Below are 25,962 nucleotides of genomic sequence, written 5' to 3'. Positions count from 1 at the left end.
GGCAAAGAAAGACCTGCTCTTGAACTTTTCACACCCATATATACAGCTGAGCTACTGCATATATTATATTGACAAATATATATATATATATATATACACACAAGGTTTTCCCCTCTTAGCTATAAGCCGCCGTCGTTCTCTCTTTGTGTGTAGAGGGGGAGGCAACAATGGAAGCAGAAAATGAGTACAAGAAAGGGCTGTGGACAAAGGAGGAGGATAGGGTTCTGCTAGACTACGTAACCGTACATGGAAGTGGCCGCTGGAATCGCATTCCTAAGCTCACCGGTAAGACCTTATCTACAGTATGCACTTGTCTGATTCGTTTCATCTTCATTATATGATATATATATATATATATATGTAGGTTTAAAGAGGAATGGAAAGAGCTGCAGATTGAGGTGGCTCAACTATCTGAGCCCAAATGTGAAACGCGGAGATTTTTCTGAGGAAGAAGAGGACCTCATCATCAGACTTCATAATCTCCTTGGCAACAGGTTTTCTGAAATTTATCTCCACCTTTCACTTTTCATATATTTTTTCTTGTGGGGGGAGGATTAATTTCTTTGAGATGCTCATTTGGATGTTTTGGAGTGTTGTTAATTAAGACTTGATTTAAAAAATTGGGTAGATCCGTGATAGTAATGTGTGCAGGGTGACTTTGATCCCCATGTCTCGCTATTTCTATTGGTACTTGGAAATGGAATCACATTATATTTATGTATATAAAAATAATCAACGTGTTTGTTAATGTATATGGATGCTGCTGATAATTAAATCGGATTATTAATCACTGATCAAAGCTTAATTAACTTTGTATGAACATGTACAGGTGGTCTCTGATTGCGGGGCGTGTACCAGGAAGAACTGACAACCAAGTCAAGAACTACTGGAACACTCGTTTGTGCAAGAAGCTTGGCTTCAAAAAGCAAACTCCAAAACCTCTTGCTTCCTCCTCCTCTGAAACTCCAAAAGCCCCGGACTCAAATACTAAGCAGTCTTGCAGCTGCGGCACCGGCAGCACTGTCAAAGACATGGAAGCTCTGCAAAATGACCAAAACCCATTGTTGGATGATATTGTTGCAGCTGAGGATTCAAATTCAAATGAAGAAATACAATGGATGACCGAGCATTGCGCAGAGTCGCTTTCTTATTCTGATGGTCATAATTTGATTAGCTGGGGCATGTTGGAATTTCTACAAGGGCACCCTCTTGAACTTTTGTACCAAAATTTTGAGTTGAGTTAATAAATTTTCGTTTATGGTCACTAATAATTGTTTATTAACTCATAAATTATTCTAGAGACATGTCTGCGGCCGAGTAATAACAACACTGATATTATTCTAATCTTAATCACACATACAGCCTAATAAATATAAAATTTTATCACAAAAAATCTTAATAGCGGACCCATTCTTTATAACATAGAAAAACACTAGTTGCGCTTTAGTCTTGGAAACTCACTCCCTGTCCTCAAAATCTGGTACTACTACAAGAATAGAATATAGGATTTATATGTTATTTGGTGTCGATTTTGGTTGTTGGAACAGTGAGCCACTGACCCAAACGTAAAGGTCCTGCTTGGACTGGATTTGCCAGCTCCTTCCTTCTAGGTGGTCCACACCACACACCCACATGTCATGTTTGCTTCCAACATTTAATGTGCCTTCCTTGGCCGAGTTGAAAATTTTCATGTGCCGTGTTAAGTTTGAAAACGACATTGTCACCTTTGGACGACTTGTAGCTTGACCCGCATCTACTAGTTTTTTGGGCCTCTGGCCGCCACAACAATACGCAAAACAAAACCCAACATTGAATTGTAAAGCGAGAGCTTCTATAGTGAGTGGAAAGTTATAAGGGGTGTTTTTGAGGGGTATGTAAGAGCCGTTGGATTTCATCCAACGGTGACTTTTTTAAAAGAGGGTGCATGTAGAATCGGGTTGAAATCTAACCCGTTAGAAACCCAACTTCAGTTGTTCCCCTCTTTCCCTCTCTGTGAAAAACTGAAGAACACAATCCTCTCTTTTTGAATGTAAAGCAAACCCACAATTAGAAGGATCCAAATGTCCCGAACCTTATAGTCACTCGATTGTCATTAGCTCGTTGGGAGGCCTGCGATCTATGGTATCCTGGGTATTACGAAGAATGGCTCTTACCTAGCTGTTGCCCTGTTTTGATTCTATGGCTCAAGTGAAAACCCCTTCTCTTTTTCATTCAGCTGACAAGATTCCAGATGAAAGCAAAGTAGCATATCTCTTTTTGTAGCTAGAAGCCGCAGCAGCAGTTGTTCCCCGATTTTGGTAGATATGGAGTCTCAAATACCAAAGAGTCTTCTCTAATGTCCACCACATTCTTTCAAGCTGACTGACTGCAGAGCTCCCGATTGATTTTGAGAGGTAAGTTCACTTGCTGGAATGATTTTATTGGGTTAGGTTTATTTTTTGTGAGGGTGGGAAATTCGTCATTTGTGGCATCAATAATGCCTCATTTTTGGAATCAATAATGTGTCATTTCCTTATGAATATTCAATATACTTAGTTCATTGTTGTTGGTCGGGGTGGAAAATTATAAAATGTAGGTAAAATAACCTAAACTTAGGCTTAATGACATTAGGAGTAAGCAGTTGGAGAGGATATTGGGTGAAGTTCTGTAATTGGTGGTTTGAATTGCATTTGTGTTCTTAGTTGAACATGTTGGTTCTAATGTTATTTTTACCAGATTATTTCACAAGAGATGACGTAACTTTTATGAAATTTTGCTTGCGTTTTGTGTAATCGGAAGTTAGGCTATGCGTATTTTGTGTCAATTTGGGCAATGTTTTGTGTAAGTGGAATGCATTGATATGTTGTGATGCAGTAATGACTGATTAATGAATGAATAATTGCTATGCAGTAATATAGAAGTGGATCAATAATATACGTAGATCAAATGTCTGGGGGCTCAGAGAGTGATGAATGCACGGGGGATAATGAGAGGGTTTATATTCCTGAAGTAAGAAATGAGGAAACACCAGCAGTTGGGATGAAGTTTGACTCGCTTGACCTCGTTTACAATTTCTATAATAGATATGCATTCTTTGCTGGCTTTGGTATTCAACTTCATTCTAGCTTTTGGGGGAAAAATAAGAAAGAGATTTTGAGGAAAGAATTTGTATGTTGCAAACAAGGTGCATACAGGAAGGATGAAACTCGGGAGAGAAAAAGACAACGAGGAATAAGTAGATGCAATTGCAAAGCTAAGATTGTGGTTGTGAAGACAAATGGGAGCAAGAAGTATACCATATCTCTTTTTGCAGAGGGACACAATCATAAGATGACACCCTCAGAAAGAATGCATTTATTGAGATCACACCGTCATATTTCAGATTCTACAAAAGTACTCACAAAACAGTTGGGTTCAGTTAATATTTCCATTCATCAGAAGGTAAGTATTTTCGAGGTGCAATCCGGAGGAATGGATAAAATCGGTTTTATCAAAAAAGATATCTACAATCTTGAATGTAGTGTGAATGAGACGCTGAGGAACCACGATGTTGAACTAGTGACCGAGTATTTTATGGCTGAACAGAAAAAAAATGAGGCTTTTTATTTCAAGATTGAGGGAGATGGGCATGACAGGTTTAGTCGATGTTTTTGGGCAGATGCAACTTCTAGACGGGCATATGGGTTTTATGGAGATGTTGTTGTATTCGATACCACATTCAACACGAATCGATACGACTTGACATTTGCACCAATGTTGGGAGTTAATAACCATGGTCAGACAATTGTCTTAGCATGCGCATTTTTGAGCAAGGAAACGACTGAGTCGTTTGTTTGGATGTTTGAGGAGTTTAAGAAAGCCATGCCAGGTGGGGAACCTAAAACGATCATTACAGATCAAGATGCGGCAATGGCCATAGCGATTTCAATAGCCTTCCCGACTACATTTCATCGACTTTGCATATGGCACATCACATCAAAGTTCTCTGTTAAGTTACCACGTGACGCTTATAAGGAGTATTGGCGTGAATTTCAGAAAGCCATATGGGATACTGACAATAAGGATGAGTTTGATGCAAAATGGAATATTGTGGTTACAAAGGCTAGTTTGACTGACCATCCATGGCTAAGTTCAATATTTGATTTAAGGGAATCTTGGGTTCCAGCCTACGCACGACAATTTTTTGCCGCTGGAATGTCAAGCAGCCAAAGAGCGGAAGGTTCTCATGGTTTTTTCAAGCAATACATATCAAGGAGAAATTCGTTGATGGATTTCATAATACGATTTGAGAGGGCACTTTCTCATCAACGTGAAAAAGAGTTAGTTGCTGATCACGTAGATGCATTTGAAGTGGTTCAATGTCTTCTACCGATGTCAATGAACAAACAAATGGCTACCTTGTACACAAGGACAATGTTTCAAAAGTTTGAGCAAGAACTAATACAAAGTACAGCATGTTTCCTAGAGTTCAAAACAGAGGATGCTTCTAAAGTTGTCTTTAACGTGAGCGAAAGGAAAAATTGGGAAACAAGAGTGGCAGAAGTCGTATATGTCAAAGATTCTGACCACGCATCGTGTAGCTGCAAAAGATTTGAATTTGTTGGAATTATTTGCAAGCACATCCTAGCATTGTTCAGAAGGGACCAGATTGAATATATGCCCGATAAATATATTTTGAAGAGGTGGAAGAAAACTGCGAAATCTGGATTGGTGTCAGAGGCAAATGGCAACGAAATTAAAGACTGTGCAGATCCTGGCCTTCTAATAAAGCGGTGTACAATGTCTCGACTTGCTTCAGATGTGGTTGAGGATGCATTAATGAGTGAAGAAGGATGTGAGCTACTGTCAGAGACTCTAAAAAGTTTGCAGGTGAAGTTGAAGTTGCTGAAGGATGGACCAAGTAATAACGAAGTTGGAGGGTCCAGCTCTCAAACACAATATATGAAAGACCCTAAGAGAGTGAGGTGCAAAGGAAGGTCGAAAGGAGTAACGGGAGCAAAGGAAAAGGCAATGAAGCGAGGGATTAGACACTGTCGGGAGTGTGGACGCATTGGTCATGATAGAAGACAATGCCCAGCCTTGAACACACCGTAAGATGCTAACACTATTTGTAATAAAATCTAAAATTTGAATAGGTAAAATTTTTATGTGCTTGTGTTTGATGTTTATGCAGGACATCACCGTCGAACAATGACGAATCAACTCCAATACATCGTAGTGACCCATTATTCGACGATTTTGATAGGATGCACGGACCAATTGAATGATTTATATTTGTATTAGACGAAATGTGGTTGTTATGAAGATTAATGATCAGGTGAAGTTTTATAGATTCAGTTTTTGAATATTATTGTGTTTTTGTTCATGTCCACCGATGAGCTCTTACTATGTCCACTGGTAATTGAAATGAAAATTTGCTTGCTTTTATTCTTCCATGAAATTTGGAGACATGTTACTTTTACGTCTTCTCCCTATTTATAAATTTTCATAGGGCGAAGTTGATCAAGTATGAAATTTGTAGTTATGTGAAGAAGCAATGACTTTTACCCTGTAAAATGGGCAGTTTAGGGTGAATTATGTTTTAACAGAGATTCATTTTTGAAATCCTCAGGCTAATGCAGCATTTCCAGCAGCCAGCTGTTGTTTCCATTACCAGTAATCATTTCCAGCAGTAGCCACTTTTTCCGAATGGTTATTAGGGGCACGATTTTGTACACTTTTGTAACTGAAGGATACTTGAAGCACTTGGTTGGAAAAGAGCAAATAGAAAGCAGCGTGTAAAAAAGAAAAATAACATTGCAGCTAAAAAAAAAACATAACATTCAAAAACTGCATTTCGATACTTAGGTGAAAAATATTAAAGGGTACACTAACTTACATAAATACTCATAATTCCACACACAAAAGAACATTTGATTGCAAAACATATTATGTGCTCCCTCTTAGCAATACCACGATCTCCCCAACCAACTGAACAACGGTAGCCACAATCACTCGGTCGTACTGGTCAGCTTCTTCTTAGCAGGTGTCACATGCTTATGGCCACTCATATCCCTAGTAATATAGACGAAATAAATCTTCAGCAATATTTGAAATTTTATTATATATAAATAAACCAAAAACCATTCACTAAACAATGTATAGCACATGTTATGTTACTTTTGACTCACGTGTCAGTTTTTTTTTTAACACATTAGTACGCCAGCTCTTTAATGTAAATGGACATGATAAGGAGTATTTACTGATTCCCGCATTGCTGTGATATTGACTTTTTATTGAATAATATTTCCATATTTGCAAAATATAATGTTAGACATTATAACACATGATGACTTGCAATACATAGTCCCAATAATTATATATGAAGCAAATGAAACTGATATTTGTGTTATTTTAAATTAGATAATGACATTAAGGGAGTATATGTGCAATACCACGGTCACCCTCAACCAACTGAACAGCGGTAGCCGCAATCACTTAGTCGTATCGGTCGGCTTCTTCCGAACAGCTTTGACGTGCTTATGCTCATTCATGTCACCCCCATCGTCTAGTATCTCTCTCACAGCATCAGGGGACACATAGTTCCAATCATAACTTGTATGAGTAGTTGCCGCAAATGCTCGGAATTTGTCGAATCCTTCGTTGAATGCCAACTCCAGTTCACTATGGTGCTCTTCGCATCGCATATGGTTCATCAAACAACCTTTCATTTCATCATTCATTACTGTATCCAACTCCTCAGCTTTCAGCTTCCTTTTATGACTCAGCTTTCAGCTTCCTTTTATGACTCAGCTTCAAGTACTTGTTCTTTTGGGAGAACGCTTTGTTCACTCTAATGTTAAGATCAGCCAAAATTGCCTCGTCTTCAACACATTTCTCGTGCCATGAATTGATCAGTCTGGAATTATAATCCAGCTTGCCACTGACTGCATGTATTGCCTCTAATGGATCATCAGAGTCCCCCTCACTCCCAAATGATGTTGAAAAACGAAGGGGTCGGCGAGTACAATGTGGAAATTGAACCTGCGACTCCAATTTGTCATCTTCGATTGTGTTGTTGGCGCCTGAAGAGGTTGACATGCTTGAATAATCCTCTTTGTTTTGGGAGGATGAGGATTGCATATGCAATTTCGTTTGAGAAAGGGAACATAGGTTTATAGACCAACATACCAAAGCTTGTGTGTAGTCAACATATGTACTTTTTGGCGGGAATTTTTTAAAAATAGGTGTCAGCTTTTGCTTTTCAAGCATGTCAACCTCACACTCTCCTTACACCACTGATAGTGGTTGAAAGAAAGTCAATGGAAGTGACATGTACTTAGTTAACTAAACCAAACTAGTTAGGATTAAACTTAGATTGTATCAGACCAACAAATAATTTCTACTTTGTCAACCAAATATTTTTTGGCGGGAACCCTTTTCTTGGTATTACTATCACCCCTTTCATATAAAATCTCCTTCCACACAAAACTCACTCCTCCACCGAATCTGTCTCCATCTACCGATACTCTCTCAAGCAAACAAACTCATTCCCCCCAAAGAATGGATTTACTAACCAAGTTTGATGTGAGCATAATAAACACCCCTCCAAACAAAGACCGCCTTCGACACGCAAGTGAGTCACCAGACAAGCAATGTCACATTCCTAGACAGAATGACCATTTTGTTGGAAGTTTTGAGTCTGAAAGAGTTGTTGCTTTTTGGAAGGAGAGGCATCTTCAACTTGGTGATGAAATCCAAAGGGCAAGGGCACGTTTGGAATTTGTGGAAGGCCAAATTGAAGATGACAAAAGGCAGGCCAATCTGGATAGGGCGAAGTTGCAACGCATGAAGCGTAGACACAAACGACTTCGGAGTGTAGCTGTTCAAAAATACAAGAACTCATCTAATGCAGTGGAGTCAAAGAAGCGTGTGATGCAAGCTGGATTCGACTACTTCCGATCCTATGCAAAACTCGTCGTACCCGGGTTTGATTGGTCATCTATTACCGTTTCCGACGTCACCAAATATACTCAGCAAGGGAAGTAACCATTTTGGTTCTCGTGTTTGAGCAGAGGCAACTAAGTGGAATTGGAATTTTCGTTACACTCTGCTTCAAAGCTATTTTGATGCTAACTACTATGGAAGATTTAAACCTTAATATTTTGATGTCTTTAATTACGAAAACAGAAGATGCAAAGAGCCCATCTACTTCAGTCATATGTTGCTGCCATGTCCATTTGTTTTTGATCACGTATCAGATTTGGACATGGTTGCATCATATGCAATGTTGCCTTTATTTATTATATGTTAGGACAAGATTTATGGAAAAGCTTTTGTGAGTGCGTTTGTGACAAGGTTATGGAATTATTATGTACACTTTATATATTGTTTTTTTGTACTGGTTCATTTCCTACTATTTCTTGCTTTCTTTATATTTTATGTTTGTGGAATCCCTCTCAAAGTTAACATATACTGTGAAAAAAATATTATGCAACTGATTATATAATCACTCATATAGACTAGGACAAATATTCACTAAGGGTTTTAAAATTGCTTCACTTGTGTGAGGTTATTGAGAAAAAGTAGGGCATTATTTATGTGATTGGACATGATTGAAAATATATTACTGATTCCCAATGCGGCGTCATATGGACAACTTATTGAATACCTGTGACGTGTTAATAACTCTAGGTGCAGTTGCATGTGGACAACTTATTGAATACCTCTGACGTGTTGAAAACTCTAGGTGCAGTTGCATGTGGACAACTTATTGAATACGAACTGACGTCTTGAAAGCTCTAGGCGTAGTTGCAATGATGGCTTCAAAGCATGTGCAATTATTATTTATGTACATTATTATAACAAAACATATTATTGTATATAGTGAAACTAAATTTTGTATTATTAGAAATTAGATTTCGAATATTATCCGAAATATACGTGTTAACGTGAATTTGGGTTAAGAGGAAACTGAGTTATGTACAAATAATTTTCATTTTCTCATTTTCCGGGCATGTTTTGGATTTTCGTAGAATTTATTACCTATGTCCACAGATTGTTGCACTAAAAAAGCCAAAATAATAGCAAGAGGACACCTGGCGCGATCTGAGCCCGTCACTGATGACTACTTGCACAAGTGTACGTCAGTCAACATGGCCACACCCTCCCATTTTACCCTAAATTATTATTTTATTACTTTTCCTTACAAAAATCAGAACTAATTACACACAAAATAAAAAAATTATCCGAAAATTGCTACGAACTCATTGACACTCCATCTCCGTTGCTGAATTATCCGATTCATTGTTACGCATTTGTAAAATTAATTCCCAACATTAACGGGAGATGCTTGTTGAAGTAGGTTATTCAACTTGAAGTTAACAAACATCAATACTTAGGGTTAAGAGGAAAGTGAGTTATGTATTTGCAATTTAGATTATTTCATTGCGAGACAAATGATTTATAGGTTCTCCTAGTTTTATGACGTCACAAGTAGGCCGGAGTAATTTTGGGGGCATTTTTAGGATTTTCCTACTATTTTTTACCTTGTTTCAAAGAATTTTTAACAAAAGAATCAAAAATTTAAAAGAAGATGACACCTGGCGCGATCTCAGCCCGTCACTTTTCACTACTTGCACAAGTGTACGTCAGTCAACATGGCCACATCCTCCCATTTGACCCTAAATGATTATTTTATTACCTTTTTTCTTGGAAAATTCATAACTAAATACAGAAAAATTCAAAATTATTTCCGAAAATTGCTACGAACTCATTGACACTCCATCTCCGTTGCTGAAATCTCCGATTCATTGTTACGCATTTGTAAAATTAATTCCCAACATTAACGGGAGATGCTTGTTGAAGTAGGTTATTCAACTTGAAGTTAACAAACATCAATACTTAGGGTTAAGAGGAAAGTGAGTTATGTAAAAAAATTTGGATTATTTCATTGCGAGACGAATGATTTATAGGTTCTCCTAGTTTTAGGACCTCAAAACGAGGCCGGAGTAATTTTTGGGCCATTTTTATGATTTTCCTACTATTTATTACCTAGTTTCAAACATTTTTTAACAAAAGAATCCAAAATTAACAAGAATATGACACCTGGCGCGATCTCAGCCCATCACTTTTGACTACTTGCACAAGTGTACGTTACCGAACATGGCCACATCCTCCCATTTTACCCTAAATTATTATTTTATTACCTTTTTTCTTTGAAAATTCATAACTAAATACACAAAAATTAGAAAAACGATCCGAAAATTTCTACGAACTTATTGCGATTTCATCTTCTTACTGCATTCCCTGTTTAATGGTTATGCTACATTAGTATTTTATTATTATTTATCCACAATTATTATAATTATTATGATATTACTTTTTAGGCTGTCCATTTGTTAATTATATTTAGTCCAACTTGTTGAAAACAATTTTATTTTCCATGCGAATAGGCCATTTGTAGTGGTCATCGGTTTCTCTGTTCTTCAATTTTTTCATTTTTATATTTTTTAGGTTCAAGGGATGTTTTGAAACATAATATGGAAATATACAAGTCATCCATTGTACTCCTTCCACACAAAAAAAATAGTCTACGTCATTCACTGGTCAACCCCCTAGGTTAAGAAACGTGGAACCAAATCCTTTCGGATATGCTAAGTGGGAAAATGTCATTCCCAAGCACTGGTGAAAAGACACCTATTTACTCCATGCATGACTTTTCGTTTACCAAATATGAAGATTGGGGTCGGTGAGCAAAATATCTGTGTCAGTAAAATGTCATTCCTAGCCGTCTATGATGTAAGTAATAATTCCGCTATATAATAAATATTATACATTTATATATAAAACGGTTTATGACAAAATACCAACATTTGAACAACATTTAAACAAAACATTTGTATTACGTAGCCAGCCAACCTAGAAGTGAAGAGAAGCAAGTCCACAATGCATCAACACCGTAAATTCGTACTAAAACTAATGCAAAAATACGTGATTCCCTCGCACAACTTACTCACGCATCAGTTTGCACCAAAAAATACACTCACGGTGCCATTTGCATCGATTGCAACAAGTCCACAACGCAGGATTGATCTTGTCTTCACTAGGCCAGCCTGGAATAACAAAATACCATTCATTGTTGTTACAAGCGCTGCACCGATTGAACTTAATCTTCCCGTAGTCAAACATATCTACGATATGTCTTGCAACAAATGCTCGGCGAATTCTTCCTGTCAAAGCATCCCTGGTTCCTTTCATATCAATGTTGTTACGTTGATTCAAAGAACACAAGAATTGTAATGCATCCTCTTTTGACTGACCAATTCCGGACATACCAAGTAGTCCAACTACATATGCCGCTTCCATATGGCCTGCCGTGGCTGCAATGCGCATCCCATACAACGCTTCCACCTTACCGTCCGTGAAAAAACCTTCGAATGCTTCTCTAAATATGGACTCAGGGTTATCGCAAGCCCTGCATTGTTGCAAGAAATGCTGGACCGCGGGTCTGGCACGGTACCAGATAGGATGGTCTGGGTACTTTGCCATTGAAATGGTGTTCCACACTTGTGGACTGTTTGCCAAAGTTTGGAACAATCAGCACACAGATGCCATACGGAAGAGATCTTCCGATGATTCGGTTGCCACGTATAACATCACTTGAAACCAAGCGGACTCCGGGATGAAGGCTTCGGGCATATCGAAATGGAGATGCTTCCTTCTCTTTCCTCCGACGGTAGTGAAGTGTTTCGAATTCATTGAAAAGTTTTTGGAATGGAACGATTTGATGAGTGGCAGAGGGGATAAATGATAATATTTGGGGTACACGTTTTGTTTTAGCCTCTGTTTATAGTGTTTTGAAAAGGTGTTTCCAGTTGGGGTTTTTCCAAGTTGACCATTTTGAAAGAAACTGAACCCAAGTGAATTAAAACTTAAGACAAAAGAAGGGAAAACGTCATAACGGTGCATACAGAGTCAGACAGTCAAAAAGTTAATTAAATGGCTATTTGCATAGCCATTTTTCGGTTTATCCCACTATCAAATTCATTGATACAAATGTGATGAATTACTGACTAGTGACAGAAGGTCCCATCATATACTTTTTCATTTTCCCACACCCAACTACCCCTAGTAATGTTATTAAAATGGAACCAATAATGACGGATTCTTATCCAACTAGTTGCCTTAATGAAATATAAATAAATTCATAAAATTGAAGCAGTGTCCCGTCATTATTCAGAAAATATATTTGGTAGTGAAGTAGTTTATATTGCTTTTCGGGCTAAAAGATGTCACAATGCTGACGGTACAGGTGTCGACATCGTGACCAACCCACCAAATGATCCCAAAAAAAGAAATATAACTCCATTTGGGTAGAGATGAGAGAGAGCTGAGTGACAAGTTTAAGGTTATGAGTGAAGGGGTATGAATGACAACTATGAGTGAGAAGGTATGGGTCCGAAGAGGTTTCAGTGAGAAGATCTGAGTGAGAAGAGGTACAACTGAGAAGATTCAACATGTCTTCGTCTTCATCTCCCGCTCAAACAAAGAGGTGTCAGTATTGTGGAGCTACAATGGTGCTTCGGGTTTCAAAATCTGAAAAAAATCGAGGGAAGCCATTCTGGAAGTGTCTAACCTCCTATGTAAGTTTTAATTTAAAGACTATGTATGTGGGTGAAAAAAAACCTATGTCTAACTCTGACAGAATTATATTCCATATATGATGCCTGCAATTAGGGAGCCACCAGTTGCAATGGATTCGAATGGGTTGATGTAACCTCCGCTGAAGCAGAACATCAAGATGACACGTATGATGCTAGAGTGCTGAACATGCTGAAGTCCATTAAGGACTTGGTATTAGTTTTATTAGTTCTATCAATTGTCATTTTATTTGTTCTTATAATGATCATTTAACTGCACGGTTTAAAAGATTGTGAAAGTTCTCCCGCACAAGACATGTTGCAGGCACCACCAATGAGACCCTAAACCCATTTTGTAATATTTTGTAACTGCATGTATTTCGCATGTTATAGAAACGATAATGAATGTGTATTGAAGGTTTATTAAAGGTTTATTGATAGTTTGCTGCATGTATATGGAATATCATTGCTCCAAAATTGGATGTTTATTGGGGCCACAAGTATCACTCAAGTAAGAATGAAGGGGGGAAACGGACCTTATTCTTTCTTTTAGTAGGAAGAACAACTGTTAAGTTTAATATCCTATTGAATACGACTTCCCTATGGTTGGTGTACTTGGGGACTGAAGTATATTGCATCATTATTGTGGGCAAGGGCATGTCTATTGTGTGTGTTAAGGGAGTATTGTGTGTATATTGCATGTCTATTGTGTGTATATTGCATGTCTACTGTGTGTATATTGCATGTCTATTCTCTGTATATGGCAGGCCAATTGTGTGTATATTGTTTGTCTGTTGTGTGTGTATTGCTTGTCGGTGCGTTTGTGAATTGTTGTTCATTTTGTGTATATTGTCTTTGTTTCTACTTGTATGCTACCGAGCTGCGGAAAACCTTTCGCATGTTTAGACACCTATTATGATGCAACACATTGCGATTAATGGTGGCTTGCATCAACAATGACATATTGCAGCGCAATGATGTAATACACTTAAAAAGCCATCTTCAAATCCCAATTCACATATGCAGTCTTAAAATTCCAATTCAATGCAGTTTGGTTATCAAACATGTAAATGTCATGAAGGAGTTAGCGGTAGAATTCGATAAGGACCCGTACGTCTCTATTGTGTATTTACATTAGTTTGAGAATGGACATTCCCAAAACCTTCTCATGTACCATTTGTCATCTTCAACCAATATCATGGAAAGTAAGCATCTCCCCTTGTTATCTCCGCAGCCAATTTCAACCGAAAAAAAGGCATGTTCTGCGAGGTGCAAGTAGCTAACGGAAGCTCAGCGCTGAAAAGCTCAATGTACTTTAACACAAACATGCCACAATCGCCTCTGAAGCAAAACAAGAACTCGATCAATTCAACTAATGACATTGTAACGTAATTGACAATTGAAAGTAATAAAATTAAATTGCAAGTTGTGCTTACTCATTAGATTGTTGTGGAACATCCACACGCTCTATTGGCCACGGACACTACCAATCTCGGCTGCAATTGTTTGCATAAACACCTTCTTCATAAAAGTCGATGGTGTTGAGAAGATTTGGAAGCGTAATTGATAGCGGGGCGAGTTCTTCCTTTACGATGTCATCTGGAATTAGTGAAACCTTTGAATCGTACACTTGTCTTTCACACAATACCAGATCAATCATTACAGCCACCCAATGCTTGTACTTCGTCAACATAAATGGGGTATACACCTTATAGACGTTCTGCCAATCCAACCCACACGGAGGAACCTTCCCATTTACAACGTTTAGTAAACTTTTTCTGATTTTCCACCCAAGCTGCTGTTTTTTTCTTTTATTATCGTCAAAGCAAGTACGAATGTGATTCTGTGAAATACAAAACAATAAATGGTTAAACACCTCCACTAGTGTGTGTATGGAAAATGTGTAATTATTAACGGCACTTGGTCAAGGCCGATGACATACCATAAAAAAAACATCGGTCGTTGTCCAGTCCGCTATTTCTACCGAATCTGTCTCCAACTGTTGTTGTCGCTTCCGGATGAGATACAACCCCAAATTAATGTGCTGCAACATATTTTTCTTGTCAATCTCATAATCTATGTACATTAAAACAAATGCATAATCAATTACACTTACATCTCCTTTCAGCCAACCATCAGCTTTCACGAGGGAAGCGAAGAATTCAATCTCAGCTTCCACGTTGCCAAATTGCATCACCAAACTATGAATATAAAACAGTTTCAGAACACTGTATATAAAAAATTATATACAGTCATGCAGGTATCTTATAATTGCAAGGGACTTACTTTGGGTCCTGGCGCCATTCCCAACAAAGTTTCAGCAAATTTACCAGATCATCATGCGGAATCGCCTTCATTAGGTCTAACATCTTCAGTCCAGTTGTCTGTGCCCCAATTTTTGGAACCAATTCACTGCCTTCAATGATCTTCCACATAGGAATGATCCTCTTCCTTTTCCGTAATTGGACCCCTTGTGCCCCAGCTTTACCCTTATCATTCAACCACACGTTCAACTGAGATAGCACAGCTGTAGGTTCATCCAAATCAATGTCCCCGACAGTAAACTCAAGCAGTGTCCCCTCCGTGCTCTCGCCAATGTCACCCCCAAGCAACATAACTTCCTTGCCCTCTCTTTTTTTCCTTTGTAGTTTCTCTCCCTTACTGCTTTTTCTTTTCACTTCCTCTCCCTCACTGCTCTGTCTTTGGGCTTCCTCTCCTTTGCTACTTTTTACTTGCACTTGCTCTCCTTCACTTCTTTTCCTTTGCCCTTCGTCTACCTCACTTGGTTTTCCTTGCACTTCACCCCCTTCAATCCCCTCCTCTTCCTTTTCCTCTCCCTCATTTCTATTACTTGGCCCTTCACCCCCTTCAATCCCCTCCTCTTCCTTTTCCTCTCCCTCATTTCTGTTACTTGGCCCTTCATCCCATTGAATGTCATCCATTTCCCCATATCCCTTAAATAGATGTGAGACGACACAACGATTCGTCCTCTGTTTCAGTAAAGCTAGGTCCCTCCTTACTTCCTGCTCAAACTGAGGACCTAAACATTGGTCCAACAGTTTTTCCATCCGTATGACCTTTAAGTGAAGGACGTCTTTTTCCCGCTTTACTTGAAACAACTCGGACCTCAACAAGCTTACCACCTTGTTCAACTCATCAAGATCACCACATGAAGAAGGAATTGACTCTGTCGAGACAACAGCAGGGCGATCCTGTGGCCAACTCCAATATGGCTGTCTCATTTCCTCTTCACTCGGACATAGCGCCCGCAACTGAACTGACTGTTTCAGAATACAGACAAGAGTCATATTAAATCATTCTACTTCATAATTTCATTCAATCTTATCAATAGTTCCAAGGGCTGCAAACCAAACCTCTTTGCTCTGGAAAAAATAATTGTTCAACTTTCTCATCTCTGGAACAGACGTAGTAGTTCTCCATCGCAAAATACGCGGGACAACGGTCGGATCAACAACCTTGCAGTAATTCAGGTCCGCCATTCTAGAAATTAATTCATATACCCAAATCTACACAATTCACAGGACAAAAGTCATTATTTATGTTTTAAAGAAAAACAAAACATAACTGACATGAACATTATTACCATGTACCTGGAAAGCATACGTGAAACCTTTAAAACTCCAGCCACTCCTTTGCGCTTCACCATGCTTATCCTTCTTGCCCTTCTCATTTCTCTGGCTTGTTCCCGTTACCTTACTTTTCCCCTTCCCTCTTCCCTCTTCATTTTCCAAGCTTTTCACATACTTTGTTGGTGCAGAAAATAGACTGTCTTGGGTTTTGTCAAAGGACACCGAACCCCACGGATACCTGTTGAACGCATCCAAGTCCTCTACAAGGGTCAGGTAATTTAGATTGATGTTCAAATGTTTGTCCCTTCCCAAAACCACTAACTCAGCAAAGTAAACAAGAGCTAGCTTGTAGATGTCATCTTCCTCTGTGCACCTCAGAAATGCTTCTTCTAAAGCATTGCATGTAATTCCTTCGTCTATAAAATATCTTTTCTGAAGTCTGATTTCATCACTCTCTCCACTGGAAACTTCAGGCACTTCCCCAAAACGAAGCCCTGTGATCAAACAGAAATCCTGACGAGTGAACTGAGCAACGTCACACCCTAATAAGAAACTCAGTCCATCCAAGTCTTTCACACCCTGCCCCGCTACTCTACGCAACACAACCCCATGCACAATCTGCCCGCTAAACTGAATCTTATCTATATTCAGAAGATGGCCAAAGCATGATGTCTTGAATTGTTCTAATTGTTCCGCACTCAACTTCGCTCGAATTGCAGCTAGAGATGAATTTGCATGTGAGCAGTTGTTCACCCGTGACGAATATACCTCTGCCTCTGGCCATACCAGCTCCACGTTGGATCCCATTTCCTCAAATACAACGTGAAATAACGTGAACACATATACTACCACGTATTTGCACAATCACAACTAGTCAACGAGGCACATTACAACTTTTACAAAGTACATGAGCATAGGGATTACTGATCACATGCTTTAACATCATCAAAGCAATATGACAATTTTTGTGCAAATACCTGTTAATGCAATGATTATGTGAATTACAAACAATTTCACGTGTTTTATTTATGGATCCATACTCGTGTGAGTGCAATGTAGGCAAGTTCTGCACTTCACACACATGACAATTATTGTCATCTCATACACAACCCAAAATAAATAAATAAGAAATATAGTGGAAGGAAGCAAAGCAAAGCATGTACTCTGCTATCTGCTTGCTAAGCAATTGCCACATCCTTATTTCTTTCTAGCTTTTTCTTCAGTCACCCACAATCGTCATAGATCAACCTTCATTTCAAATGCTTTGCACTTTTATTCATGAGTTTATTATTATCTGTTCTCATTTCTCATAGGCAAATTTAGTAACAAATGAAATAATATTTATTTCACAAAATATATAAATTCTAGTGCCAGAGAGGTACTCTTCACTCTGCACTGCTTCAAATGTGGAAGGTTTTGAGCGCCTCCTCCAATTTAACACCATTATCTTATTCATATCATTACTAACATGTTATTGACATGTTATTGACATGTGATTGACTTTATTTTCATTCGTTTTTTAACATATACCCAAGCAACAATTAACATGCAATTGAAGCACAAATAAGAGATGCCAAATCCAACAACATTGATGGTACAAATTGGGGAAAACCATTACTCTAACCCTAAACTCAAATTCCTTACATTACTCATCAAATGCTTTGCAGTTCTATTCATGAGTTTATTATTATCTGTTCAAATGTTTCTCAGGCAAATTTATTAACAAAGGAAATCATATTTACTTCATAATATATATATATATATATATTCTAACGCCTCTTCTTAATCTGCACTATGCACTGCTTCAAATGTGGAAGGTTTTGAGGGCCTCCTCCAATTCAACACCATTATCTTATTCATATCATTATTGAGATGTTATTCACTTGTTATTGACTTGATTTTCATTCTTTTTTTTAACATATACCTAAGCAAAAATTAACATGCAACTGAAGCACAACGAAGAGATGCCAAATCCAACAAAATTTATGGTACAAATTGGGGAAAACCATTACTCTAACCCTAAACTCAAATTCCATAAATTACTCACCAAATGCTTGTTATTGCAAGGTGTCTGTGTGGGGTCTTTCTGTTTCTTTGCTCCACAAATGGAACCTACCACTTCCAACGAATACAGCTTCTCTCATTCCCCTTCCACTGCTTGGCCCCTTCACTGATTTGGAATCCACACCTTTGCCCCTTCTACTCCAAATAAATACTTTTTCAGGGTCTGGAGAACGGAGTGGCGAATCGTTGCCTTCAACTGTCGTTAGCCGTTGCCTTCATTGGGTATCTCAGACCTCTGGGTTTTAGAGAGAAGAGTTCTTTCTGTTCAAACTTCGAACTTGCCTCTTCTTCTTCTTTTTCGGACGTGTTTCCCTCTTCTTCTTCTTTTTGGACGTGCTGGATATTCAATTCGGGTTTGGGTTCCTCAACTACCCAATTGTGAAACTTTATCTCAATTCTCCCTATCCCTTGGATTGATCTAATGGCTATAAAGTGAACCCCTTATAACTTACCCCTTATAACTTTCCACTCATTATAGTCAGAGGGTTGTAAAGCAGGGTTTCAGCTTGTATTGGTTTTGGGCTGTCTTTCCCAAATTGATTTTGTGGCTTTGATTCTTTGGGATTAAACCCGTCCCACAACTCCTCGTTATAGCATTTTCGTTGATTCTTTTCTAAAAGCGATTCTTAGAATCACAATTATTAAAAAGAAAATGCTTAACATAAAGGTAGTAAGATGAAAATTTAAACCAGAATAAAGGCATTGCCTAGAAGTACAATCACTGTATAGAAAATTTTAACACTGTTTGAAGCCTAGAAAGGAGTATTTTTTTTTTACATACGGCGACAAAAAGAGAGAGAAATGGACCAAACTACATTATTTCATTATGACACAAAGCCATAAAGGCCATTATTTTGCAAAAACTTGTTCCAAAGGGAAATGCAGAACATAGGAAATTATACCAAGGCTTCTGGACAACGTTTGCTGCTCAGACAGACAAATGGGGTGTAATTTTGAAGTCAAGATCCCAAAGCTGGAAGCTACCGTTGACGAAATCGTAGTATCCGCCGTTCAGGCTTAGTGTCTTGTTCACCACCCCTTCTCTCACAAATGGATATGTCAGTAGGTTTCCCAGTGACACATTCACAGCTTCCTGCATTAGGGTCCCAAACAAGAAGATGGATAAAGCTAGCCGAATTCGGTAGCTCTGTTTCCAGTTTTGATTTTAGTTTACTCAAATGAAAAAAATGAAAAATTACCTTCTCCAAGTTGGTGCACTGCTCTTTGAAAGTTAAACCACTGTATGCTGTTTTGATCTTGTTCTTAGCCGGCGAACAGATTTTCACCCAGTCCTCTATGAAGTCACTGAAATTTCAAGGGATGTACAAATGGAAACACTGTTAATGCATAATTTACTGGATCAGAAAGTGCAGTAAAATTTGTGCCATATGTGCAGCAGCATCAGCATATGCATGATAATTAAGGAAGGAATTAAAACAACAGTAGTGAGATTTTGACTGCACGGACAGTACCACATTGATAGATTGCGGAACGGTGTTAAAAAGTATGCTTAAAGTTGGACCAAATCTCAAAGCAAAATTGAAAAACGAAGAGAATCTGAGGCTGTCATGAGTCATAACAACTTTGTCCTTCAACTTCTGCTTTATCCAACTTTATGGATGCCTCCAAAAAATTATGGTACTACCACTCCCAAAATAAAGTCCTTCATATTCTCTTCCCATTGAGTTGGACATGACACAAATCAACATTATAATAAGACACTAATTATAGCAACTAGCAATAACACCACATGGGAAGGACGAAGGAGAAAGCAACCAACCAATTGGGCCAACATTTTAAACTCTTTACTGCAAATAACGTTCATTATTCTTCTTAATTCAAGCATATGTACTTAGATTATTCAACTTTTGAACCAAATTAAGAAATACGCAAACTGTTTCAAGGCTTTAAGCTACTTCTTCTTCTTCTTCTTCTTCTTGTTTTCATAAATGAAATGAAGGCTGGCTTACCTAGCAGTGGTCCCATCATCCGGGATTGACATGAGCCCTTTGATCCCACCACAGCAGCTGTGTCCAATGACAATAATATTCTCCACCTGAAATTCATATTATCTTTTTTAATCATGGTTCCTAATCTTATAAATCAGAGATCTCAAATTCGAATCCTTATAACATCATGATTCGTGATTGTGTGTGTGAGAAACCTTCATTTCTACTTAATTAACAATTAATATTCCTTCTTCTCCTTTCTATATCTGCAACTTTAGACTTTTTCTTTCTGCCCCTTTTATTTCGGAGGGTGAGAGCCCCAAGGAAACATGATTATTTGTTGTAAGGAAAGGAACAAAACCAATGACTAGGCGACCATTATTGAATTTGAAGAAGAAAAAAACCAGAGAAAAAAAGTTGAATATAGTGGTTCCAGTCAGAGCAGTACAACAAAAAAGTAGAGTTGAATATGGAAAAGATAAAAAAAGAGTGGCTCTTCCTATTATATTCACCTTCAGATGCAATACCGCATATTCAATGGCTGCCCCCACTCCCGCGTATTTTTTCTGCAGCAACCAATAGTCAACGTACACATATACAATGACAGACAACCAAACTTATAATTTATTATTCAATGTTCGTTAAATATATTTATTTATAAATTTAAAAAAAGATGGATCCATTTTTTCATTTATATATATATAATCTTAAAGCAGATTCCATCATTATGAAATGCGCGCAATTTTCTTGGAGGGTTTGGAAACATGTAATGAATTATGAATGTTGATGTTTTTCCAACCACCAAAGAAGAAACAATCATCCAATGCAAGTGGAGATTAATTTAATCGGGTTTTGTTAGGCGAACCGGGTCAAATGGAGGGACCATGTTAGCGATGTTTCTGACCACAAAGGCCTCCCCCGGTTGAAAATTGAGGATGTGCGAGGGGCAAACTCGGGAGTCTGAGCATGCAAAAACCATGAACTGCAAAGACAACAATCACATTACAGGTTAATTAATCACCTTAACGATACTTAACTAATCTAATATTATTTGTTCATCACTGACCTTGGGGCTTTGCCCTGTCGCAAGCTTGTCGTATAAATCAGCATCTTTCCTAGAACCAGAAGGGTAGTTTGGGTAAATCGATTTGGATCAGGGAAAAAGTGGGGAATTAAGCGAACAGCATATTCGAAGAACAGAATAATTATAAATTTTTTTTGGATAATTTTGGAACTTACTCAAATTTCTCCTTCTTGAAATGGAGGAAACCGGTTCTGATCTTCTCGACCGGGTCCAGCCCGCCCGACTCCAACTCGGCCGTTATCTGCTTGATCTTTGCTGCGGCGACGCCTTCGAGGTCGGCATTCTCACTGCAGTTATCAAACCGAAGTTGTTAATTAAAGCCAGGTCAAAAGGGGCCCACCGAGATGACAGACGGCTGATCCAATGCCATTACGGAAGGCCGCCCACGTGGCAGCAACGACAACTGCCTGATAGGATTAACGCGTCGCGATGGAAAAGGAAATGGTAAAATGACAGAGAAGGACAGCTATTTGTGGCTAATCACAGCAAAGGACGTAACGACAGACGGTGGTTTAGTTTTGTCAGGACGAGGAAAGAACGGAGAGAAGAATACCGAAATTGTAATTTGAAAGTCGTTAAAAGTACCTCAGGAGCTTCGAAAGTCCGGCAATGGCATCCTCGTACGAGTCCTTAGCCATGTCTTCCTTCTGCAATTCCCAAAAATCAACCAATCCAAATTCAATACAAAAAAAGAAGAAGAAGAATTCTTTATTATAAATCAATTTCACAATTCTGCAGAATCAAACATGTGAATCACAGACGAATTATTTTCAGAATTTGCATGCGCAAATTAGTAATCTATATATCTGATCAGGATCGGTTGAGATCAACGTACAGAAATAAGAGAGAGATCGAGAAAAAGGGTGTACGGACCTGTGAAGCTGGGGTTTGGGAATTGGAGAGAATCGAATTTTGCAGGTGATGAGGATTTGAGGAGGGAGGGAGGAGGGAGGAGGAAGAGGAGGGGACAGTGACCACCAGTTGAGCACAACTCACGTAAACTGTGCTTTTGGTATTTATAATATTGCACCTTTGCCTTTTGTTATAGTTATATCCAAAACATTTGACTTATATGGAAACCTCCATTATTTTTTGGATTAATTAACGTTACGCACGGCGTTAGGATTTTAGGAAATGAACATGAAACTAGTCATGTGTTTTTGTTTTTCTACATGGTAATTTCCTAATTGATAAATAACCTATGAAATATTAAAGAGGAATGCTATCTTATACATATTTATGTGTGGTTGAAATATATGTAGCACAAACTAAATAAGAAAAACAAAAAGGGAAACACAAGAGGGAAGCTCAAATTTAAATACAAAGAGACGAACTTACTGTCGTGACCAACTAACCTAATTCACGTCTACTAACATTCCTCAATATTAATTCCGTGTCTTAGGTAGGTAATGACGCCGTGCGTTTGGGTGTAGAATAGGTAGGGTGGGTCAAGTGGTCTGGAGGATACGTAACTAATAGCGCGGTAAAAGGGTGACTTAAGAAAAACAGCGTGTTAAAAAGGTTAAACAACGGCACCCATGTAGGTAGCGGAACGCGGGTGTATGGGCATGAGGAAGTCAACCAAAGGCTACGAGTGGGTAGGCGCCACGTGGTGGGTGGTGGGTGGTAGGATAGCGTGACTTAAAAAAGAAAGAAATAAGATAAGGGTGAGTGATTGAAGCACTTCTATTTTTAATAAAACGGTGACGTCTACCTGTGAACTGTACTTAGAAATGAAATTGTCAGCACGCGTAACGGAAGTTAATTTTTTATATTTTTATTTTGTCTATTTTTAGATTAAATTCCATGAAGCATTATCTTCTTCTTCATCAACTTCCGAAAGAATATATTTTCGACCTCTAAAAAGTGGTCTCATGATGCATTCTTCTTGAAAGCAAAAAGGCATTTTGCAAGTTGTTTTTGTATAATTCTAGTCAAAATTGAAATCAAATGGACCGACTTGTTCACAATGAAGTCTATGGGACAAATGGAAATTCTATTCGTTGCTTTCGAAACTTAAAAAAAAAAGTTCAGTAGAGCCTCAATGAACCCAAATTAATTAATTAATTAATTAACAAGTAAAGTTGAAATGAACTAATTAAAATAATAATAATAATGTTTGAAACAAACCAAAAGACAATTTATAAGGTTTCATTGAATGACCTCTCACATTTGAGTTTTGGATAGTTTTGCTATCCTCTATACTATTTTATGGCAGCATCAGCTCTAATAACAAAAAACAAGTTTGATTGGATGGTATGGTAGTGGGTTCCTTGTCAACACCGGTGTTGGATATAACCGGGGCAGAAGCAGAGGAACCCAAAATTAATATAGATTCAAGCTAGGTTTATGAAATTATATGGGGATTTGCAAATAATTAATTAAATAACTAATAATTAAGCAGACCAAGACACAAGTGAAAGGTAAAGCTTGGATCTTAATTTAGAGATCCATCTTGGTACTTGGTATTTGCAGGATCCAATCCATCTTCTTCACCCTAAGTCGTGCTAGCTAGCAATTGCCAATCGTACTGCAAAAACTTTAATTGGTCCATATATTCAATTATAGTTGACAACATTTCTATGGTTGCGGCATGTCCCCGAGATGAGAATTAAAATATACAAAGTTTGCATTGTTCTTGCCATAAATTAAGAAACAAACATTTTATATTTATCTGACTCTATTTCGTGTTATATTATGTGACCGAACCATTTTATACACGAGCCTTAAGTGACGTTGAGTAACAAAAAGTTTTGGTTGGCTCGTGAAAGAGTTGAAAGGCAACAGCACCAGTTTTAATTATGATTACTAAATTGTTCCAAGTCAATATATAATTAGCTACCTCTGCAAAATGTTAATTGGTTGTTATATTGAGTTGAGCTTTAATATTAATATGATCTTCTTCAAGCAATAAAATAATAAAGCTTTAAAGTTGGAGGAGATCTTACCGTGACCTTTGCTGTTGTACAACAGAACAAGCACTACTACAAAAAGTGAAAAAGACGACCAGAAAACAACGACGGTCTAAGTGAAAACCGTCGTGGTTTATAAAAAGACGACGGTTCTAAAAACACCGTCGTGTAATACAACCTTAGACAACTAAAAAATGGAGTTTCAAATGGCTGTTCAAAAACAACGACGTACATAATTAAACAACCGACGTCTATTTGAAACAGATTTCCTCAGTGTAAAATCAATGCCAACAAAGAACGGCAGAAGTTATGAATCGACCGACGTAGAAAGTAAAGACGACGATTTCAATAAAAACTGCCGTTTTTACTCATAAAATAACACGACGAGGTTTTCGTATAAGACGCCGTATAATTACAAACAAATCCACGGCTTTAAAATACAAAATATCGCCGTATTAAATTAATTTACAACGACGGAAAATATAAATATATCGACGTCATTCTCGTATAGTTCTACTACGTTATCTTTAAATCGTACAATAAAATTTATCGTCGTATTTATTCATTTTATACGTCGTACCTTTAATTTTAACGGTCGTCTTAATAAGAATTTTTGTTAACAATTTTTTTCTTTGATTTTCTTATCCTACGTCGGTAGATCTACTTAATGACAAGAATTGAAATAACCACGACGGTTTATATAGAACACCGCCGACATAATCAGTTTTGTCTGAGATCCCAAGGGTTACGAAATCTTACCAGATGGAACTCTGTTCCACATCATAATCTTAACAGATGACACAGATTTGCAAATATTGCGTCGTGTTAGTTTACAAATTCTAGAACATTAATTTCCCTCATTTTAAATTTCCTCGGGAAAGAAAAATCTATTTATCACGCTTTGGAATTGAAAACTAAAACTGAAAGAATACGGGAAAAAAAACTCTATTTATAATTTAAAATTAAAATCCACGTCGGTTGTAGTACACTTAACGACGTTTAACAAAATAATCTACGTCGGTAATTATAAATCTACCGCCATCTTAACTTAATATAGACGACGAGAAAAGACGACGGTAGAACAGAAAACCGCCGTTGTTTCAGTTTCTTTAACATATCTTTCTGCAGGACTTGTGTAGTTCAAAGCATTGACAATGTCTTCATCATATCTCCCAGAAACTACTGATTCAATTGCTCATGCTTTAGAGGCCATCTGAAGCCATTTCTATTCTTTATCGCATTCTTGAAACCCATCTTCTTCTTCTGAAGCTCTACGGATAAAGGAAGAGGCTATCACAATAAATCCGACGGATCTTCTTAGGCAAGAAAATCAAGCAGAGGATCAGGCACATCTGATCTTCAGATTTCCCTGAGAAGCGAACTTTCCTTCGACAGCGAGTGGAGGCCAGGCTTGCATCTCTTTTGATGGAAAGCAAGGAGTATTCAGAAGCACTAAGTGTCCTATCAGGCTTGATCAAGGAAGTGAGAAGGCTAGTTGACAAGCTTCTTCTTGTGGACATATATTTGATGCGAGTAAGCTCAATTTCTCTTTGAGAAAACATCCAAATTATTATCTTTGAGACATGAGAGACTGAGAGAGGAAGAACTTGGAACCTTAAATGTAAACCGAAAATGAATGAAAGCGACAAATTTATAGAATAAATTTTTAAAACCAACGGCGGTCCTTACAAACAAACCGCCGTTTAAATTGTAAAATCAACGTCGGTATGATCGACGTATATTACAGAAATCCACGTCGGTAAA

At 37.9% G+C, this 25,962-nt stretch overlaps 6 protein-coding genes across 9 annotated transcripts in view; 2 read left to right on the top strand and 4 right to left on the bottom strand.

Annotated features, from left to right (window-relative positions):
- On the top strand, window positions 1-1,264 carry LOC18790114 (transcription factor WER). The gene is made up of 3 exons (XM_020559095.1): window positions 1-285; window positions 365-494; window positions 830-1,264. The coding sequence occupies exons 1-3, from the start codon at window positions 168-170 to the stop codon at window positions 1,242-1,244; spliced, it is 663 nt and encodes a 220-aa protein (XP_020414684.1). The 5' UTR covers window positions 1-167; the 3' UTR covers window positions 1,245-1,264.
- On the top strand, window positions 3,889-5,073 carry LOC109947023 (protein FAR1-RELATED SEQUENCE 5-like). Its single transcript, XM_020556322.1, has 2 exons — window positions 3,889-4,198; window positions 4,445-5,073. Exons 1-2 carry the CDS (start codon window positions 3,889-3,891, stop codon window positions 5,071-5,073), a joined length of 939 nt encoding a protein of 312 aa, XP_020411911.1.
- LOC109947018 lies at window positions 10,969-11,508 on the bottom strand. The gene has a single exon (XM_020556304.1). It carries the CDS (start codon window positions 11,506-11,508, stop codon window positions 10,969-10,971), a length of 540 nt encoding a protein of 179 aa, XP_020411893.1.
- Window positions 14,451-16,052, bottom strand: LOC109946589. Of its 2 annotated transcripts, XM_020554909.1 has the most exons (4): window positions 15,974-16,052; window positions 14,886-15,880; window positions 14,716-14,800; window positions 14,453-14,643 (listed from the first exon to the last, which is right to left on the bottom strand). In XM_020554909.1, the coding sequence occupies exons 1-4, from the start codon at window positions 16,010-16,012 to the stop codon at window positions 14,524-14,526; spliced, it is 1,239 nt and encodes a 412-aa protein (XP_020410498.1). In that variant the 5' UTR covers window positions 16,013-16,052; the 3' UTR covers window positions 14,453-14,523. The 2 variants fall into 2 exon arrangements, with proteins under 2 accessions (XP_020410497.1, XP_020410498.1); XM_020554908.1 differs by having other exon boundaries at window positions 14,451-14,800.
- Window positions 16,108-16,996, bottom strand: LOC109947015. Its single transcript, XM_020556297.1, has 2 exons — window positions 16,428-16,996; window positions 16,108-16,126 (listed from the first exon to the last, which is right to left on the bottom strand). Exons 1-2 carry the CDS (start codon window positions 16,994-16,996, stop codon window positions 16,108-16,110), a joined length of 588 nt encoding a protein of 195 aa, XP_020411886.1.
- The window catches only part of LOC18793292 (carbonic anhydrase 2), a 20,005-nt gene continuing 12,955 nt past the window's right edge, over window positions 18,913-25,962 (bottom strand). Inside the window, exons 2-10 of one of the 3 annotated variants that reach the window (XM_020555049.1) lie at window positions 24,235-24,267; window positions 21,872-21,933; window positions 21,442-21,573; window positions 21,269-21,317; window positions 21,068-21,184; window positions 20,715-20,768; window positions 20,224-20,309; window positions 19,453-19,558; window positions 18,913-19,346 (exon numbers count right to left, since the gene is read on the bottom strand). In XM_020555049.1, the coding sequence (XP_020410638.1) occupies window positions 19,182-19,346; window positions 19,453-19,558; window positions 20,224-20,309; window positions 20,715-20,768; window positions 21,068-21,184; window positions 21,269-21,317; window positions 21,442-21,573; window positions 21,872-21,933; window positions 24,235-24,267 (804 nt within the window). In that variant the 3' untranslated portion in view covers window positions 18,913-19,181. Of the gene's footprint in view, window positions 19,347-19,452; window positions 19,559-20,223; window positions 20,310-20,714; window positions 20,769-21,067; window positions 21,185-21,268; window positions 21,318-21,441; window positions 21,574-21,871; window positions 21,934-22,121; window positions 22,356-24,234; window positions 24,268-25,962 lie in introns of those variants that run through there. The other 2 variants (XM_007223632.2, XM_020555050.1) reach the window with 2 other exon arrangements.

Source organism: Prunus persica, chromosome G1 (assembly GCF_000346465.2).
Source record: "Prunus persica cultivar Lovell chromosome G1, Prunus_persica_NCBIv2, whole genome shotgun sequence".
NCBI lineage: Eukaryota > Viridiplantae > Streptophyta > Magnoliopsida > Rosales > Rosaceae > Prunus > Prunus persica.
Note: the sequence above shows the minus strand (reverse complement) of the source record. Positions and strands in the feature narration are given on the sequence as shown.

What these genes read in the sequence shown, in the direction of transcription:
- LOC18790114 (XM_020559095.1), top strand. Translation starts at nt 168, where the DNA reads ATGGAAGCAGAAAATGAGTACAAGAAAGGGCTGTGGACAAAGGAGGAG. An exon ending in TCGCATTCCTAAGCTCACCG is followed by an intron (nt 286 to 364) that starts GTAAGACCTTAT and finishes ATATATATGTAG; the next exon opens with GTTTAAAGAGGAATGGAAAG. An exon ending in CATAATCTCCTTGGCAACAG is followed by an intron (nt 495 to 829) that starts GTTTTCTGAAAT and finishes GAACATGTACAG; the next exon opens with GTGGTCTCTGATTGCGGGGC.
- LOC109947023 (XM_020556322.1), top strand. Translation starts at nt 3,889, where the DNA reads ATGGCCATAGCGATTTCAATAGCCTTCCCGACTACATTTCATCGACTT. An exon ending in AAGCAGCCAAAGAGCGGAAG is followed by an intron (nt 4,199 to 4,444) that starts GTTCTCATGGTT and finishes CATGTTTCCTAG; the next exon opens with AGTTCAAAACAGAGGATGCT.
- LOC109947018 (XM_020556304.1), bottom strand. Translation starts at nt 11,508, where the DNA reads ATGGCAAAGTACCCAGACCATCCTATCTGGTACCGTGCCAGACCCGCG.
- LOC109946589 (XM_020554908.1), bottom strand. Translation starts at nt 16,012, where the DNA reads ATGAGAAAGTTGAACAATTATTTTTTCCAGAGCAAAGAG. An exon ending in ATTTTTTCCAGAGCAAAGAG is followed by an intron (nt 15,881 to 15,973) that starts GTTTGGTTTGCA and finishes ATTCTGAAACAG; the next exon opens with TCAGTTCAGTTGCGGGCGCT. An exon ending in GAATGGCGCCAGGACCCAAA is followed by an intron (nt 14,801 to 14,885) that starts GTAAGTCCCTTG and finishes TTATATTCATAG; the next exon opens with TTTGGTGATGCAATTTGGCA.
- LOC109947015 (XM_020556297.1), bottom strand. Translation starts at nt 16,996, where the DNA reads ATGGGATCCAACGTGGAGCTGGTATGGCCAGAGGCAGAGGTATATTCG.